The sequence below is a fragment of the Typopeltis vanoorti genome, chromosome 6, assembly GCF_054136105.1.
Source record: "Typopeltis vanoorti isolate ZY-2024b chromosome 6, IOZ_Tvanoo_1.0, whole genome shotgun sequence".
NCBI lineage: Eukaryota > Metazoa > Arthropoda > Arachnida > Uropygi > Thelyphonidae > Typopeltis > Typopeltis vanoorti.
This window is the reverse complement of record NC_143554.1, coordinates 107,586,793-107,606,752: the sequence shown is the minus strand read 5'-3', so window position 1 is coordinate 107,606,752 and position 19,960 is coordinate 107,586,793. Positions and strand designations below refer to the sequence as shown.

Here is a 19,960-nt window from a genome sequence, read left to right as displayed (position 1 = left end):
GCAAAGCTAATAATAATGGCAAATATTTGTTGGATTTCTTCTCAGGACATTGACTGGTTATTACTAACACCATGTTCCAACATAAAAATGTGCACAAATTCACATGGAGAGAAGAGGCTAGGAATAAGAAAAGTCTCATTGACTATGTTATTGTTGATAGTGATGTTTTCTCCCTGGTGCAGGACACCAGAGTGTACAGAGGATTTGAAATTGGAAGTGATCACTAATTAGTCTTGAGCAGGATAAAATTGAATTTCATATTGAAAAGAATAACATGTAAGAAAGTTTTAAAGCGAATAAAAGTTGAGCAGCTCTCAGATGTGAACTGTAGACTAAAATACACAAAGATTATTCAAGAAAAAATGAAAGCGTTTGAGAACAGGAATCAAACCTTGGAGATTCAGTGGCAAGCCTTGAAGAAAGCCCTGATTGATTCAGCTAGAGAGGCATGTGGTGAAGTTGTCTGCAAGGATAGAAAAATTAGACCTCCATGGTGGACACAGGAAGTTAAAGAGACAGTGAAGGAAAAGAAGAAAGCATATCAAAAGTTCCCGGCAAATAAGTCAGCTTGTGCTCTTAGAAAATACAGAGACAAATGTAAGAAAGCTAAACAGTGTGTAAAACTAGCTAAACAAAAGTCATGGGAGGACTTTGGCAAGAACATGGAAAATAAATATCAAGAAGGTGGCAAAATATTTTGGAGGTTGTTGAAGAAGTTTAGGAATGGAGGAAAGAGTGCTGTAAAAAGAGTTAGAGATGATAAAGGTGACATGAAAATGGGAGAAAAAGATATCCTTAGTATGGAGTAATTACTTTGAAAAACTGCTAAATGAAACAAGCAGTGATGACAGCACAGTGATAAAAAACACTAACCAGGCATGCAGTCAGGAATACATATCCATAGTTGAAGTAGAAAAAGCCATCAAAGGCTTGAAATGTGGAAAGGCAGCAGGAGTAGATGATATTCGACCAGAAATGCTGAAGTATGGTGGTATAAAAGTCTTACAGTGGCTGCACTGAATAGTTCAGAATGCCTGGACAGAGGGACGAATTCCCGATGATTGGAATAGAGCTCTCATAGTACCCATATATAAAAAGGGAAATAAAACGGAATGTGAGAATTAGAGGTATATTCCTACTGAGTGTTCCTGGTAAGATATATGCAAGTATACTTGAGAAACGGTTGAGAAGAATTGTGGAAGAAAAGCTTGGTGAAGAACAAGCTGGGTTCAGGTCAAATACAGGCTGTCAGGATCAGATCTTCACTTTACGACAAATAGTCGAGAAAGCATGGGAATATAACAAACATCTGTATTTAAGTTTTGTCGATTTGGAAAAGGCATATGACAAGGTGTCAAAAGAGAAGCTATTCAAAACGCTACAGTTGTATGGTGTCAGTGGATCATTATATCAAGCAATACTTAGTCTTTATTTGAGTTGTAAGTCAGCAATTACAATTGAAGGAAGTACAGGAAGATGGTTTAATGTTAAATCTGGTGTGAGACAAGGATGTACATTATCCCCTCTGTTATTCATTATCTATATGGATCACATTATGAATTAAAGTGATATTAAACATGATATCAAAATTGGAGATGTTAATGTCAGCTCTTTGCTTTATGCAGACGATGTTATACTTCAAAAGAAATCTGCTACAAGTCTGCAAGATTCTCTGAATAATTGAATAACTGTTGTAATAGATATGGTATGAAGGTTAGCAATAAAAAGACAAAGACAATGAAAATAGGCAGAATCATTGAAAATGTCAGCTGTGTTGTGAATGGAGAACCTGTGGAACAAGTAAAACATTTCAGCTACTTAGGGACGATTTTTAGTGAAGATGGTAAATTAAATATAGAAATAGACAACAGTATCAACAAAGCTGGTATGGTATGAAGTCAACTGAATAAATTCATATGAAATAAGAGAGAAAATAGTCAGAACACTAAATTAGCTGTATACAAGACAGTGTTCAAAACAGTTGTAACTTATGGGTCTGAGAGCTGGGTCAGAAGTAAAACACTTGACCAAAGACTAGAGACCGCAGATATGAGAGTCCTGAGAAAGATTATAGGTGTGAACAAATGGCATCAATGGCAATATCATATTAAAAACGAGGATATTTTAGGAAAGAACTTGACATTGCCAGCGTCCAGGAATGCATTAGCAGAGCTAATCTTAGGTGGTATGGTCACTTAAACAGAATGGGCAAGGAAAGATTAGCAAAACAAATGTTCTCTGCCAGGTTGGTAGGAAAAGGACTCCGAGGAAGACCAAGATATAGGTCGATTGATACAGTACAAAGTGCCTTAGACGATAGAAATATAAGATCTGATAATGTTGGAGTCTTGACAGGTAACAGACTGATTTGTAGGAAAATTGTAGATAGGAAGTTAGTAATGATGTAATTTTTTCATGTAGTACTATCATATCCTGTACACCCCTTGAGGGTACATGGCAAGAATTTGATGATGATGATGATAAAATAAAATAAAAATAATAAAAGTCAACTAGAATAAAATCAAACTACAAATCTAAAAAAAACATGGGAGATATGATCTTTGCTTGCTTATTCACTAATGTATAGAAAAATTCTACACCTTGCTTTCATCTAAGACCCAAAGTATCTTTATAAGGGCTTTGTATTTGAACGTAAATTAGTCAATCTTATATCGAAAGTGTTCTACCAAAAACATGTACATAAAAGAACTTTGCAAATTAAAAAAATTCTGGGAGCAAGTGTTTTATTTCACTGATACAATACACTCCATGTTGGACTGAAGCATAGCCAGTCTAACATAGAGCTGAAAGCCCAGTCTTCACATATCTTCAGAGTAAAATTTAGATTCAAACAGAATATCTGCAAGTAATTAGCAACAGATGGTCTCAATGGCAGCTCGAGGGTATGTGGCACCCCTAGGCCAGTTTTATCAATGCATTGTAAGACAAGACAGGTATCATAAAATTCTTTATTGTTAAAAGCAGTTTATAATTATTACTAAAAAAGTGCATATAGAGCAGGCCTGCACAACATACGGCCTGCATGCTGATTGAATTATTTAATCATACGGGGAATATGAAATTAGATGATTTTTTCCTAGTGTTGAATTCAATTTTTACTAAGACTCTGCGTGTTTACATTCATGTGATTAATGTCACAATCATGTTTCTTTCAACTCAACAATAAATTGCATTTGGAGTTATTCCCACTGTTGTATTTAATAACAAATTATTACAATCACTTCGAGGTTTTGTTAGCACTAGTGTCGCTACGGGGAAATTCAAAGTTACATTTCCGTGATAACAACGTGATGTCTACGAACGAGAACAAATAGTACTACACAAAGTTGGCCGTGCCTTGACTGGCTTTGGCAGCGTTGTAGCAATAATTACATAACTATAAAAAGACTTCTAATGGGACTATATTGATCAAGTACATATAATAAATAATATGCTTTACCGACTAGTTTCACCAACTAAGGCTGTTGGCATCTTCAGAGTACATAACTGATGTAAGGCACTGAAAAGTAAAAAACTGTTACAAACTATAATCACCGATTCAAATTATATTAGACAAAAGGACATAGTGCGTACAAAACATGCATTGAGTGTGCATGACCTCACTTGTTATTTAGGAATGTTCTATGGTTGGCACTGTAATTCAGTTCTGGTGAGTTAAAAGATCTAATAAGGGTCTTCCAGATCACGAGCAAGATTAGTCCTTGGTTCCTGTTAAGGTTTTTTTGTGTACAGTGGGCAACTGCTGTGGCTTCTTTAATAAATCAGGAGTGGAAGTCCTCCTCTATATAAGGAATTGTGCTTTTATCCCACTCTATGACATGGTTCGTTCTTGAGAAGTGAAAAGCTAACCCCAATTTTTCTTCTCTGTTTAGTGGCTTACATCAGTTATATACCCTGAAGATGCCAACAGCCTTAGTTGGTGAAACTAGTTGGTAAAACATAGTTGTTTATTATATGTACTTGATCAATATAGTCCCATTAGAAGTCTTTTATAACTGTTATGGCCAAGAAAATTAACATTTTTTAACATTACATAACTGTTATCATAACCTGCATTATTGTGAGTTTTTCATCATTAATTTTTTGTAATTAATATTGTCAATCTCGAGACAATGAGCTTAAGTAAAAAGCGTAAAATAGATTCGGAACATCGAGCATTTAACCCTGAGTGGACAAACAAATATTTTTTACGTTGTTTAAGGACAAAATAGTGTGCATTGTTTGCTGGGAATCTATCGCTGTGCCGAAAGAGTACCATCTGAAAGGTCATTTTGAATTGAAACATCCTAACCTTGGCAAGTTGGATGCAAGTGAAAAGCAAATAAAAGCAGCAAAGTTATTGAAAGTCCTTAGTGGTGAGCAACAAGCCTTTAAAAAAAAGTGACACCTGCAAATGAAGTTGCCACAATGGTAAGCTTAAAAATATCACAAGAAATAGTTTGTGCTGGCAAATCATTTACTGAGGGAGAGTTGATAAAAAAAGTGTCTGATGATTGCCATTTTTCCGAATTGTGTCCTGATAAGAAAAATAATTTTGAAAATATCAGTTTTTCCCGTATGACTGTTCAGCACAGGGGTGACTGATATTGACGAGGATCTTAAAGATAACCTGCAAAAATCGGCTAGTGAATTTGTCTATTATTCATCCATCGCTTGCTATGGATGAAAGTACTGAGGTGAAAGATACTGCACAGCTTTTAATATATGTAAGAGGCATTAACAAAAATCTTGAGGTGACAGAGGAGCTTGATGGTTTGTGTTCAATGAAAGGAAGAACAACAGGAAAGGAGATCGCAGAAAATATAAAGATGTGTGTAACCAAAAAACTATCCTGAAATTTCAAGAATTTAGTAGCAGTTTGCACTGATGGTGCCCCCATCTATGTGTGGAAAAAATGTTGGTGCTGTAACATTTATTGAATAGTATGCAGGTAAACTATTGACAAAATTTTACTGCCTAATTCATCAGCAGGTGTATGTTCATTCGCCTGAAACATTCTGTGTTTGAAACACAGAATGTTTCAGGCGTTTCTATAAAAAAATGATGCCAAGTACGGGGATCTACCATACCACACTGATGTACGCTGATTGAGCTGCGGTAAAGTTTTGTCACGCTTTTGTCACACTAGTTGATTCCAAAAAATCAACTAGTTGAATTTTTGGAATCTCAAGAAGATATGAAAAATTCCCAGAAATAATGGATGAAGAATGGAATCAAGATTTATTTTTCTTGTGTGACATTTTGGGTCACTTGACCTTAACTTACAGCTTCAAGGAAAAAAGCAAGTTTGTTTTTCAGTTAATGTCTCTTATAAAAGCATTCAAAATGAAATTAAGTTTGTTTGAAAATCAACTTGCTAAGGAGGATATGTCACATTTCTTAACTTGTCGACAGAATATTCCATCAGAATATCATTCAATGGTGGATGGAAAATATAAGAAGCACATATCACTCCTAAGTGAGGAGTTTCAGAAAAGAATGCCATTGAGTAATGAAGACGAAGTCCACATAAAAGTGATTGAAGATCCATTTTCTGTCAAAGCAGGAAATCTACCTGTTGAATTCCAGATGGTCTCCAGTGTTCTGAAAACTATCGGGTCAAGCATAGGGAGAGTACTTTACAAGAGTTTTATTCTATTCTGGATCAGGATAAACTTAAAAGTTTGTTGAATACTGCCTACCAGGTATTTTGTATGTTTGGGAGCACATATACTTGTGAACAAACATTTTCGGTCATGAACTTGAACAAAACCAAACAGCGTTCATCTTTAAGTGATATCAGTTTAGAGGCCATATTAAGAACGGCCACTTCAAACATGACACCAAACGTTGATAAAATAGTGGCAACAAAGAAATGCAATGTGTCACATTGTGACATTCTCAGTGAAATTATTAGTAAACTTTGTGTTTATGTTTAGGTGGTTTTTATTGAGAAATTTTGCAGCTATATCTGTTTGTAAATAATTTTGATTATAATTTTAATTGTAACTCTAAAAAATTTAAATATGCATATTAATTAGTATTTACTGTAGACCTACTAACAAAATTACTTAAGTTTAGCTGCAGTGGACTAGTCTAAGATTCTAAGTCTGAAGTGATCTGGCCCTTGGTCAGGTGGTCCAAGTTGGGTTTGGCCCTCAAAGACAATTAAGTTGTGCAGACCTGGTATAGAGCATTGGTGTGTGTGTGTGGTGGGGGGACACTGCTTGTATCACCAACGCTTCGACTCTCTGGTCCTCTTTAATACTATTACTTTTTTTTATGATGCTTGCACCCCAAAGCCATTGTGCTCCTAGCCTAGAGCTGGCCCTGGATGGCCTACATGGTAGAAAAATCCGCTGTTGCTATGGAAACATTAAGGCTTTATGTCACAATCATCTTAACCATAAAAGCTCTGGAATGACTTCTAATGGGACTATATTGATCAAGTACATATAATAAACAACTATAATTAAAATAAAAAGCCAAAAGGCTAGTTTTCTGGCAATTGAATAGATATTAAATGGATAAGAATCCTATATTGTTATATAGCCAGTAAGTGAAACTCAAGATCGATAACTACGATCTATGAGTTTCAATGCCGAAAAACTATCGACGAAAGCAATTCGAAGCAAAGGTGGAGCAAGATTCCTCACTATTCTTGATATTCTATTCAATATCTATTCAATTGCCAGAAAACTAGCCTTTTGGCTTTTTATTTCAATTACAAAATACAAGCACACCTTTATGGCATTCGTATAGTGAAGGTATGTAAGTTCTTTTCACTAAGCTTTGATATTTTCCAGGTCTACCTACTCACTGATGAGACCTCAAAAAAGGTTGAAACCGGTCTGGGTAGTGACCTCCCCTCATAATGTAATGACAGTATTACATCTCCTAGGAGCTGTGTTTTACATTATGAGAGAATATCAAGAATAGTGAGGGAGCTTGCTCCACCTTTGCTTCGAATTGCCTTCGCCGATAGTTTTTCGGCATTGAAACTCATAGATCGTAGTTATCGATCTTGAGTTTCACTTACTGGCTATATAACAATATAGGATTCTTATCCATTTAATAAACAACTATGTTATACCAACTAGTTTCACCAACTAAGGCTGTTGGCATCTTCAGGGTACATAAATGATGTAAGGCACTAAAAAGTAAAAAACTGTTACAAACTAGAATCAACCAATTCCAATTATATTAGACAAAGAACAGAGCACGTACAATACATGCATAGAGCGTGCATGATCACACTTGTTGTTATTTAGGAACACTGTAATTGGAATCGGTTGATTATAGTTTGTAACAGTTTTTTACTTTTTAGTGCCTTACATCAGTTATGTACCCTGAAGATGCCAACAGCCTTAGTTGGTGAAACTAGTTGGTATAGCATGGTTGTTTATTATATGTACTTGATCAATATAGTCCCATTAGAAGTCATTCCAAAGGAAATTATTATTATTTATTTTTTATATCAACCCAACATAAGAGACATTGCAAAAATCTAAAACACATTAGTATCACATGTGAATCTTCTTCTTAAGCAGCTTCTCCAATTTGGATAGCAACAATCATAGTACATCAGAGTGTCCATTCCCCTCTTCTTCTATGCATTATTCCCGCTTCCCATGCAGGGTCTGCATGTTACTTTAGATGCGACTTCTTGTTAGTACTACTCCCAACCGACGCGTCGCCTGGTCTGCCGCTGGGGGGGGACGGACATATTTTTGACTGTAGAGGCGTATGTTCACCGGCCGGTTTGCATGTTTTGCGGGATGAAAAACTCCAGATAAACTGGTGGAAAAAACCCTACTGACCACGCCCAAGACCGGCTAACTTGGCTATGCCTGAGGAAGATCCTCAAATTCCTCACATCTACAACGAGAATTGAACCTGGGACACTCCTTCCCCAAGCATATGGTTGCGAAGCGCAAAGCCACTAGGCTAACCGCGCGGTCAGAGTGTCCATTCCCCTGCCATCCTTTTAATCTCATAATAGCCATTGTTACCCATCCATTTCTTTACATCATCAATCCAAGAAGTTCTTTGTCTACCAGGAGATCTTTCCTCAAATTTTCACTCCATTATTTCCAGAGTTGTTTTCCCTGCTGATCCTCTTATATGTCTTGCTATATTGCACTTTCTCTTTATGTCTTCTATAATACGAGTGATTTTAGTCTCAAATGCATTGTGAAGTATTTTATGGTTGAACTAAACTTTGTGTAATAAGCATAAAAGTAATGATTTTAAAGTAAAAACTAATAATTTTAATGCATTCTTGGAAATAGGTGTATACAATGGAAATAGTTTCAAACCTTTAGTTTCATAATATTTTGAATTTCAAAATAAAAGTTAAACTTTAAAAAAAATTAAGGAGATTTTTATTTATAATAATTACTATGCATAGTCTGAATTAAAATATAAAATATGATATCAAGACTGTAAATAGTATATACTTACCATACATAAGGTCATTACTTGACCAAAATACTGAACAGGAGTTATGATTGTACCTGATACCATGGGTTCATAATACTCTGTTATAATATCAGGATCCGGAAGCTGTGTATGAATTAAAAAAAAAAAAAAAATCAATTTTTTCAACCATACTGCAACTTTTCTCTATACTTGTATACTCCATATGAATATGCATGCTGAAATAACACTTTCCATAACAATTCCACACAGAAAATACTGAAAATCTATAGAAATTTGATTTATATATATTACAAACCAGGAAGGCTGATTTTTCCAACTTCTACATTTATGTGATGCTTTCGAATCATATTGGTAGAATTTCTGTGTAAATCCAGTGTTTCTGAACTGTCAATTTGCTTTCAGAGAAAACTGTTACTAAAGTGCAATCTCATTTCAAGTGATTAAAACAATGGTGATGATTGTGTTTTTAAAATATCATAGAAGAAATATAGAAGTGGGTTACTTAAAATTATAATAACTGAATTAACTCATGCAAAATATTATTTATTAGTAGAATTTTCACCTGAGTATCACAGACATCTTCAGTACATGCAAAAAGGCTAATTAAATAAACAATAACTGACAATTTCAAAGGGCACGACTTAAGTAGATCATGTAAGATAACTAAAAAAAGGTCATTAAGTTTCCTAACTTATTTAAAAATTAATAACACACACACACACACACACACACACACACACACACACACACACACACTTATATATATATACAGTTAAAAAGTTAGGAAAGATTAGCTGATTTAAAAAGTACTATCTCCCACAAAGGAGATAGACAGACTATTGGTCTGCTTAAGTTGGGAGAGTGAAGTAAAGTTTCACATGTTTCTTTATAAAGGCATTCCACGAGGAACAGACTTTTGTGAAAGACTTTCGTCTTGTTCCAGAGAACTCTATGTCTAGTGTTGATGGAATCGGGAGGGATCCCCTTTGTGGAACTTTTTAAATCAGCTAATCTTTCAACTTTTTAATTGTATATATATATATATATATATATGTTTTTTTTTATAAGTTAGGAAACTTAATGACCTTTTTTTTTAGTTATCTTACATGAGCTACTTAGGTGGGGGACCTTTGGAATTGTCAATTATTGTTTAATTAGCCTTTTTACATGTACTGAAGATGCCTGTGATATTCAGGCGAAAATTCTACTAATAAATAATTTTTTACATGCGTTCATTCTGTTATTATAATTTTAAGTAATATGTCTACTCACGGTATTTCCTTACTGAAACATAGAAGTGGGTTTTTCTAACTAAATGCAATATTCATCTTGTAATTAAATATGCACAGGCATCTTCAGCAAGAGTTGATTTATGAGGCACAAATGCAACAATTATTTTATTATTTTGTAATTTTCTAGCAATGAAGATTTGTTAAGAGGCACTCTTGTTTTAGTAATTTGATTACCTTTTATGATAAAGTATCAAGAGCAGCTGATGAGAAAAATGCATATATTGTTTTTTTTTCTTCTGCTGTTTAAAATGCATCTGACAGGGTGATAATTTAATATCTAATTTTCAGTCGGGTTTAGATATCAAATTAGTGAACTGGTGTTTATAAGATAGCTGTCAAGGAAGCACAAGGTCACAAATGGGGTTCTACAGGGATCAGTACTGGGACCTCTACTCTTTAACCTTTATGTCAATGACATTGTCAGTAGTTTGCAAGGGAAAGGTGATATTAGGTTGTTTGCAGATGATGTGAAGCTGAGAAGGGTTATTAGTAATCCTGGTGATGTAATGGCCCTTTAGGAGGATTTGAGTAAGCTGGACAGATAGGAAAATGAATGGGAGTATCAATTTAATACAATTAAAGTTCTTTGGTTACAACATAAGGTCTTGATTAGGACCTATGGGAGGCTGCGTACTCTAAGGAACTATACTAAAGGAAATGAAGGAAGCAAGGGATCCTAGGAGGATGATTGATAGAAATTTGAAGTTTAGGGACATATCACAGAGGTGGTAAAAGTGATTCAAACAACTAGTACAATACCAAGAGGATGACTAGCAGAGATAGAAGAGTGGTCATTCCATTGTATAAAGCCCCGATCAGGCCACATCTTGATTACTGCACTCGGATCTAGTTGCTGAGATTTGAAGGGGATAAATTAACCTTGAAGAGGATGCAGAGGCAGATAACAAAAAATGATATCAGGAATGTACAATGTTATGAGGATAGACTGAGGGCATGAAGATTACATGTTTGGGGGACAGAAGATGAAGAGGTGATATAACTGAGATGTTTAAACTACTGAGAGGTGGTTACAGGGTCAACACTGGGAAGATCTTTCATATGGTAGAACAAGGGAAAGAAGCAATGACAAGGAGCCATCCCTGGAAGTTGCAAATGGAAATGGTGAGCAAAAGGATGAGAAAAGGCTTTTTTGCATGGAGAGTGGCTGAAGTGGATTATGGAATACATTGTCTGATAGGGTCGTGAAAGTAGAATGGTGAATGAGCTTAAGGAGTGGAATGACAGACTGTGTTATCTAAGATGGGCCTTCAACAATGAGTCTTGCGACTCCATGGAGGTCCTGAATAATAATAATACTTAATACATATACAATATTAGTAATGGTATAAACTTTCAGCAGTACTTTTTTTTTCTTTCCCTTCTTCAAAATTATTGAACAATTCACTGACACTGCTAGATGATTTCACAACCTAGTGATTACAGATAGTGAAAATGATGGCTACAGTTTTCATTATGATGTACTCCCTTACAAATACAATCGAACAACATCATTATGCACAAATCATTACTTTTTTCCTTACATTATTGTTTTCTTTTAAAATAATAGTACAGGCATCTGTATGGAATCTGAAGATTCAAAAAGTGCCTATCATACTTTGCATTCACTGACAAAAGCCTTAGTAACCCACTTCACTTACTGATCACTCTTTAAGCAGAAAGAAAAAAAAGCTGGTTCCTATGCCCTTCCTAACTCGCTCTTACCAAACTTTCTAATGTGACCCCTAATTTTCTACCATCTTGTCATTTACTGAAAAATTGCTTCTACATTTACTCCATAAAATCCTAATATGCAATATTGCAACACCCCTAATTTTCTACCATCTTGTCATTTACTGAAAAATTGCTTCTACATTTACTCCATAAAATCCTAATATGCAATATTGAGTTCACTGCTACCTCTTCACTGAATGAAGAAATTCAGGTTTATGAAGAGAAGATAATAGAGCTGTTGCACAAACTGAAGGAGAATTCTGTAATAGGGACTAATAAGATATCTGCACAGATGCTAAAAGGGAGTTCAGCTGAAATGGCTATTCCTTGTTATATACTTTGAATCTCAGCACAGCAAAGATTCCACAAGAGTGGAAAGAATCTGTGATTGTACAAGAGTGCTGCAAAGACGGATGTATCCACTTGTCGACTTATCACTACCTCTGGAATGGTGGTGAAGGTGCTGGAAAAGTTGGTTAGAGATTGCATACAGAAATGGGTTGACAGAGCATGGGTTTACTAAGGGAAAACATGTTTGAGTAATATGTTTGTTTACATTCCCTCTATTCCATTTAACCAATTTTTGCAACGCAATTTTTTCCATTCCTACCTGTCTAATGCAACGGTAACATTATTAAAGAATGTAAACAAACATATTGCTCAAACATGTCTTCCCTTAGTAAACCCATGCTCTGTCAACCCATTTCTGTATGCAATCTCTAACCAACTTTTCCAGCACCTTCACCGCCATTCCAGAGGTAGTGATAAGTCGACAGGTGGATACATCCGTCTTTGCAGCACTCTTGTACAATCACTGATTCTTTCCACTCTTGTGGAATCTTCGCTGTGCTGAGATTCAAAGTATATAACAAGGAATAGCCATTTCAGCTGAACTCCCTTTTAGCATCTGTGCAGATATCTTATTAGTCCCTATTACAGAATTCTTCTTCAGTTTGTGTAACAGCTCTATTATCTTCTCTTCATAAACCTGAATTTCTTCATTCAGTGAAGAGGTAGCAGTGAAGTGAATATTGCATATACCAGGTCGATAGATTTTAGCAAAATGGGCACTCATTAGTTGAACAAACCTCACATTGACAGAAGAAAGTTGAAATACTTTGAACATAATGAAAGGATGGAAGGAGAACTTCTCCAAACAGTAATACAAGATAAATTCCTAGAAAAGAGGAAGGAGTAGACCATCAATGAGATGGATGGATGGATGGTGTGTCTGGAGTGACTGATCTTCAGAGAGTTGATCCAACAGCACCATCACCTGACGAGGACTGGTGTGGCAACATCACCAAGCATCTGAGTGACCACATCACATCTGTTGATGTCCATTGAATAGATGGATGGATGGACAAATAACTGGACATTTCCTATTCCCTTTCATTCCCAATATTATTAATGTACATATTACAAATTAATCTCGAGAGTGTCATACCCATATGATGGCATCTTTGAAGTGTACCACCAACAAAAATCCACACTTTTGGCTTTTTTTTTTCTCTTTTTCTTGATACTTATAGTTGATATTAGCAAATAAAACTATGCATGAAAATATTACTTGAGATGAGGTTTCCACATGACAGGCTTCCATCTCATTTGACATTTTGCATAAAATAAAATCTCTGGTTAGCAGGTCATTTATATACATGAGGAAGAGAGTGGGTGAAAGAACAGAACCCTGGGGAACTTCTGTGTTAGTGGGAAAATCTGAGGAGACTAAACCATCCACCATGACACATAGTGAGTGACCAGAGAAAGTTGGTGAGCCAGTTACAGAGTGAGGAAGGCAGATCATAGAATGGCAGTTTATTGAGAAGGCTCCTGTGCCAAACCTGATCTTTTGAAATGTCAAAGGTAACCATGCTAGTTTCTCTAAATTTCTCAATGGATTGAGTTCAGAAGTGAGTGGTGAAAGTAAGAAGATCAGCTGTAGAATGCAAGTGGCAGAATCCATACTGCTGGTTACTGATAAGTTGGCATGACTAAGTGGTTCAAGAGTTGGTTGTTGACGACTTTCTCCATAATTTTAGAGAGAACAGAAGTGAGAGCAATTGGATAGTAACTCATTGGTTGACTTTTATCACCTTTCTTTGGGATGAGCTGGATGTGGAACTGCTTCTTGCCAGTTGAATAGCACAGATCGAAGAGGAAATACAGGAGAGGTGTTAGTTCTGGGGCACAAATTTTTAATGCAATAGGTGGGATACCATCAGGACCAAATGCCTTGTTTGTGTTCAAGTTATTCAGGATTCTTTGGATTTCTTTTTATTGGAAGATTATGGGCGACATAAAGGGAGCCATTCTTGGTAGTGTGGAGGGAACTTTGCAATAGGTCATCGATACAGGAATTGGAAGAGAAGACAGTAAGATGGCCTTGTCTTTGGGTGAGGTAACTACAGACAATCCGGATGTGAGAGTGGTGGAAACCTGGGTGGACAGAAGGAGCGACTGCCATTTGGGCAGAAGACAAGTTTGCAGCATTTGGCCTTTTCAGAGTTTGATTTGGACTTAGTGATGATTCTTTTGCAATGGTTGCAAGCTGCAGTGTAGGTAGAGTGGATAGCTGGAGTTTTGATCTTAAGCCATTTGTGGTAAGCAGAGGGTTTTCTTTTACAGCATTGGCACACTTTTTTTTGAGAACTAAGGCTTGGATGGTGACTGAGAATTTAGAGTGGAATGAAGGATGAAAGCCTTCATTCCTGTTAGCGTGGTTTCTGTTATTCGGTCTCAGCAGATGTTTGAATCAGAAAAACTGAAGCAGTAGTTGGATCATAGGAAGGAGGAATAGAAGTCATGGAGGTCTTCCCAGTTGACACCTTGTAGTGTCAAAGGAGACTTGTATGACGTTGTGGTCTGAGTTACTAAGAGGAGAACAAACAACCACAGTATATTTGGAAGGGGAGATTGTTAGGAAGAGGTGAAGCGTGTTGGCAAATTGGAGGGGGTTGTCAGATATTCTGGTAGGAAATTGATGATCTGAGTTAGGTCACTGCTGATGACAAACACTTCACAATCCCTACCTGCTTGGTCAGTGAAATGAGAAATGGAGCCAATGTGAGTTGTGGACGTTGAAGCTCCCAAGAAGGATGGCCTCACTATTGGGGTAGTTCTACTGCAGAAAGTCTAGCTTTAGAGAGAGATAGTTGAATAGGTCAGAGTGGTTGACAGAGTTTGGAGAGTAATAGAGAGATCATATGAAAAGGGCAGGTTGGTTTGGTGGAGAAATTTTGAGAAAAAGCATATCAAACCATGGGAATTCAAGAATACAATCTCTGGCATGGCATGTCGGTTCTGATGAATGCACAAATGCTGCCCTTGTGGAGGAAAGAGCTGTGTAATGTGTAGTTTGGGTAGTTGAGGTTGCTAATTGTGATTCTGATGGAATAGTACTTCTGGTTTAGATGACTGTAGTTGGTGGTGCACATTGTTTATATTGATGTTCAGACCCCGAATGTTGATGAAGTGGATGTGGAAATTTTTTTTTGGTAAAAATTAATGTTGGGGGGGGGGGTTTGGTTGGTTGGATTTTTGATGTTTTTTGTGAGTGGATTTAAAAAAAAAATTTTTAATGAATTTTTGTGAACAATTTTTCGTGGGAGAATTTTTATAAGATTTGCAGTAAAATTGCATTTCTTTGGGTTGGTTCATTGCATTTTGTGAGGAAGAGATAAAGAGCAAGTGGGCATGCAGTGAGAGGTGGCAGACTCGCATATATATACTGCCTGCACAGAGGGGACCCAGTCTCCTGTCCATAAAAATATGCATAACTGGAAATGTCAATTCTATTAAGCTTTGTCTGAGAATAGAATTTTTGATGCTTTGTTACAGTGAGTGAGTCTGCTATAATAATATTTGCAGTGCTAGCTGACTGTAAACACAGCATAAACAAACAGATGCCAAATGCTTTATACACTGGGTTCTTCAGTACATTTTATGATGATTCATGCCATGCCCAGACAGTTATTTGATCATGAACACCATCAGGAAGCAAGGCTTCTGCAGACCAATGGTACTGACATTGTCTTTGACCGGAAATACCTGGATTCAAATACCATCCAGAAAGTGAAGAAACTTTATAAGGTTTTTCAAATGAAGGTAGCAGGGGTTTCCCCTCCTGGAAACTGATTTGCATCCCTCAATCAGGAAAACCAGCTAGCAGAACAAAAATGTACACAAAAAATATGTTTATAGGCAAGAGACTAACCATGTTAACCTATCAAAATTATAGTTATGAAAGCCAAAGATACTTGGCATGTAAGCACAATCGATGAATGAATGCTATAGTCAAATGGATGTTTTTCCCTATAGTCCTTTACTAAGTTCCAAATATACATAGATACTATTTAGTTATTATTCCTTCCCCCTCACTCTATGGTTACTATCTCCCTATACATTTTCCTTTTATTTCAATTTTTTCATTAAGTGGGATACAAATTTCACTGCTTGTGAAACTACCACCTTAAAGTGGCTCAATTGTTTTACTAGCACCATGAAATGAACTTTAGAGTAAGGTTCTGGATTATCTAACCCTTAGCCCATCCACAATCCTAACACAGAATAGACAAATAGCATTTTTGTGGGTAGGATTCACATGAAAAAATAAATAATTATGTCATCATGAATTCATATGTGATTTATGACTAGATAATAGGTGCACACACAATTCATTCTATCCCATGGTAATATACTATACCACCTACACAAAGAAATCCTGTATTTATTTTTCTGTATTGAGTCATTCTCTTTATAACTTTTCCACCTCAAGCATGACACTAAGGTGCAAGACTTGTGCATATTCTGCTTGTGTTTTTGTAACTGAAAATCTATGTGATAAGCAGTGAAATAGACCAATAACTGAGGGAGCATTGTTGGAGGTGTGACTGGAATTTGTAAATGTTATGAAATCCTTCACTTATTTGTGAACTCTGTTAGAGATGAAAACTAAGATGAATTAAACACTGCAAAAAAATATCAAAAATCACCACCTATTTCAAAGAGAATATGAAAATAATGAAATGTCTGAGATGACTTATCTGAAGTCAAACTTTTTCTAATATGGAAAAGTGTATTATGATAACAAGAAATGATAAAAAAAAGTTTAAACATTTTCTCTTTCTTAAAAACTGCCATAAGTCACTACCTGGCCAGTAAAACAAACTTACCTCTGCACTGTTTGGAACTGTCATGGACCTTAATAACAGCTTGAATTTAATATGCCATATGGACAAAAGGTACCCACACTGGAAATAATTCTAGCAGCATAATTGTCACAGGCATTGTATGCAGTAGAATAGAATAACAATTGGAACACAAAGAGAGACATGCTGCAGACCTCAATCTGCAATACCATTTGAGCCGAAGAAAAATTCAGTTGACTTTATGTATGTATATAATTAATATTAAAAGTGTGAGAGGTATTTAATAAAATTAATTTCAAAAGTTTTACAGTTTCTAATGGACTATGTCTGGAAGAAATAACTCCAGTGTCTGTTACAACAGACTTCGGATATGGAATTCGGAAGGACTGCTTCTAGTTATTATTTATTATTATTATTACAGGTATCTCCATGGAGTCAGTAGACTCATCGCAGGATACCCAAACCATCAAAACAACATCTATCATATCTCTTCTTGAATTCATTTACAGAGGAAGAGCTCACAACTGAGTCAGGCAATGCATTCCACTCACTCACCACCCTCCAATTGAAAAACCTCGTTTTCACACCCTTGTTAACCACACTTTTCATTAATTTCTAGGGATGACCTCTTGTTCTTTGATCACTTTCACACAGCTAAAACATTTCCCCTGCATCAATCTTATAAAAATCTTTTAGTAATTTAAATGTTTCTATCATATCTCCTCTTCTCTGCCTATCAACCAACCTCTGCAACCCACAAGCTCTCAATCTAGGGAGCATTTTTTACATCACTCACCAACTTAGTCACTCTCCTCAGAATCCTCTCCACAACCTCCTCATCTCAAAGGAAATCCAGGTGACCAGACCTGAGCACAGTAATCCAAATGTGGAAGTATCAACACTTTATAAAGGAGAATAATAACCTCTTTATCTCTGGATGTTAGTGTGTTCCTCAATAACGAACTTGGACGCATTAGCAATGTGTCCCCTGAACTTCATCTCCCTATCTACCAACACCCCTAAGTCCCTAGCCTCATCAATCTCTTGGAGTACTGTTCCATCAATGTAGTACACAGCTGGTAATCTTTTAATCCTAAAATGCATAACTTTACACTTTTCCACATTGAACTGACATCCATTATCTTTTGCCCGTTTATTTAAATCATCCTGCAAACTCTTGACATCAGCTTGATTTTTTATTGCACTACCCAACTTTGCATCATCAGCAAACAACTGAATATCTCCCTATATCATTTATGTACAAATTAAACAACAATGGCCCAATCACAGAGCCCTGAGGCACACCACTGGTCACCTTGCTTCAATCCTGGACTCTGCTCCTCCATACACCACCTTCTGGTATCTCTCCCTGAGCCATTCTCCTATCCATATCACCAGTTTAGTATCCATCCCCATCTGCTCCAATTTGCGCAACAGTATTCCATGTGGTATCTTGTCAAAAGCCTTAGCAAAATCCAGAAGTACCACTGTGTAGCCATTTCCTTTGTCCAATTCAGATGTCATTCTATTATAAAAAGTTAATAAATTGCTAAGGGCAGGATTGACCTTTAACAAAACCATGTTGGCCCCTATAGAGTATCGTATCCTGATCCACCCATTCTTGAATTTTGTCTTTAACCAACTTTTCCAATACTTTTACCACCACTCCCGAGATGGTGATTGGCCTGTAATTAACTACCGCAGTTTTAGAGCCACCTTTATGCAAAGAAACTACTCTGCCTTCCTTCCTTCCATTCCCTAGGGACCATACCAGAGTTCAAACGTAAATTAAATAACCAAGTAAGAGGCATTGACAATTCCTTTGCACATTCACGCAACACCCGAGCTGATATTCCATCTAAACCTACAGCAGTGTTTGCATTTAAATTTTGCAATATACTAAGTACCTCTGATTTCTCACATTAGTTTTTGCTAAGGTACAGAGATATTCTCACTTGGGTGATAGACTTTTGAAAAGTGATCACTCAGAAACTCTACTATTACATCTGAATTTGTTACCTTAATATCATCAGCACCCACCAAAGTTATCCTTCCGAAGGCATTCTTCCTTTTACTTGCCACATAGCAGAAGAACTCTTTGGGATTACCCTTGATCTATTTGGCTAGTCTTCTCATAATCTGATTTAGCTTTTCTTACTATGCTGGTAACCTTCCTAGCTCGAGCCTTGTATTGCTCATGGGTGTACTGATCGCCTTTCTCCTTGTAAATTCTCCATAACATTTTCTTTTTTTTGCAGATCAAGTTTGATACTGCTACTCATCCATTTATTGCCTACCTTATTTGGCTTCCTGACTATGGGGACACAATCTGATATTGCCTTCCTCAAATACCCGCTGATTTTATCCCATGCACTGCTAACATCTTTCTTCTGCAATATGTTCTGCCATGGGATGGCTGCAAGCTCACTCTAAAGCTTGTTATAATTGCCTAACCTTTAGTTCTATATGTACCTCTTCTTAAGAGAGAAATCCACAAATTTTGCAACCTCCCAAGTCAATACCACATGATTGCTCTCACCAATTGGAGATAACAAGGACACCTTACTTATGCATATATCTTCTGAACCAATGACTAGGTCCAACACTCTCACACCACGTGTCCCTTCAGTTATGTGTAGTTAATGCCTACACTGGAGAAGTTCTGTGAAATCAATATTGGAAAACATCACTGGTCTGCAGAAAGTCTTAATCTCACCTCAAGAAAACACTTTGGCATGAACTGGAATGTCGAGCATGGGCTAGTGCATACAACAACAACAGTGTGTGTGGACATAGTCATGTGGAAGGAAGGATGATCATTCACCAGCCTGAATGCCTGTGTGAAGAGCTTATCCATACTTCGTCTAACAAGCTCTGGGTTCAGAATCTTGCTCTGGACATGCTAGATATTTGTGAATGTCTTTAGGTAGCAGATGAAATTCATCTGCTACCTCAGGATGGTGGTCTCTGATGTGAGACCACCATCCTGCTACAGGAGTCTTAATTGGCCAGAAAAAAGTACCATGTGTGATCTCTCTAGAGCAGGGTTTCCAGATTATCTAATCCTTATTCCACTAATGTACTACATGTTTCTAACTTTTTTTTTTTTTTTTATGGAACTCCTAACCACAAAAGGTTTATAGCAAATCTATAGAACATTTGTACCATGGGTGGGCTAAGGATTTTTTCGCTATTTTTACTTATTTTTTTTTTACCTAGTCCAGAAACCCAGTTCTAGAGACCAAACATGGAACTTCATGCCACCTCAGGCTTCCAATAAATGGGGCAGTGGTGTCACACTAGATGATAAAATTCATCTCCCATAAAATTATCTCAGTCTGGTGC

At 36.5% G+C, this 19,960-nt stretch overlaps 1 protein-coding gene across 2 annotated transcripts in view; it reads right to left on the bottom strand.

The window, feature by feature from the left end:
- Nucleotides 1-19,960, bottom strand: part of waw (Translation factor waclaw) — a 192,376-nt gene that overhangs the window by 30,897 nt on the left and 141,519 nt on the right. For both annotated transcript variants that reach the window (XM_090393583.1, XM_090393584.1), the window contains exon 13: nt 8,464-8,565. In XM_090393583.1, coding sequence (XP_090249709.1) covers nt 8,464-8,565 — 102 coding nt within the window. The remainder of the gene's footprint in view (nt 1-8,463; nt 8,566-19,960) is intronic.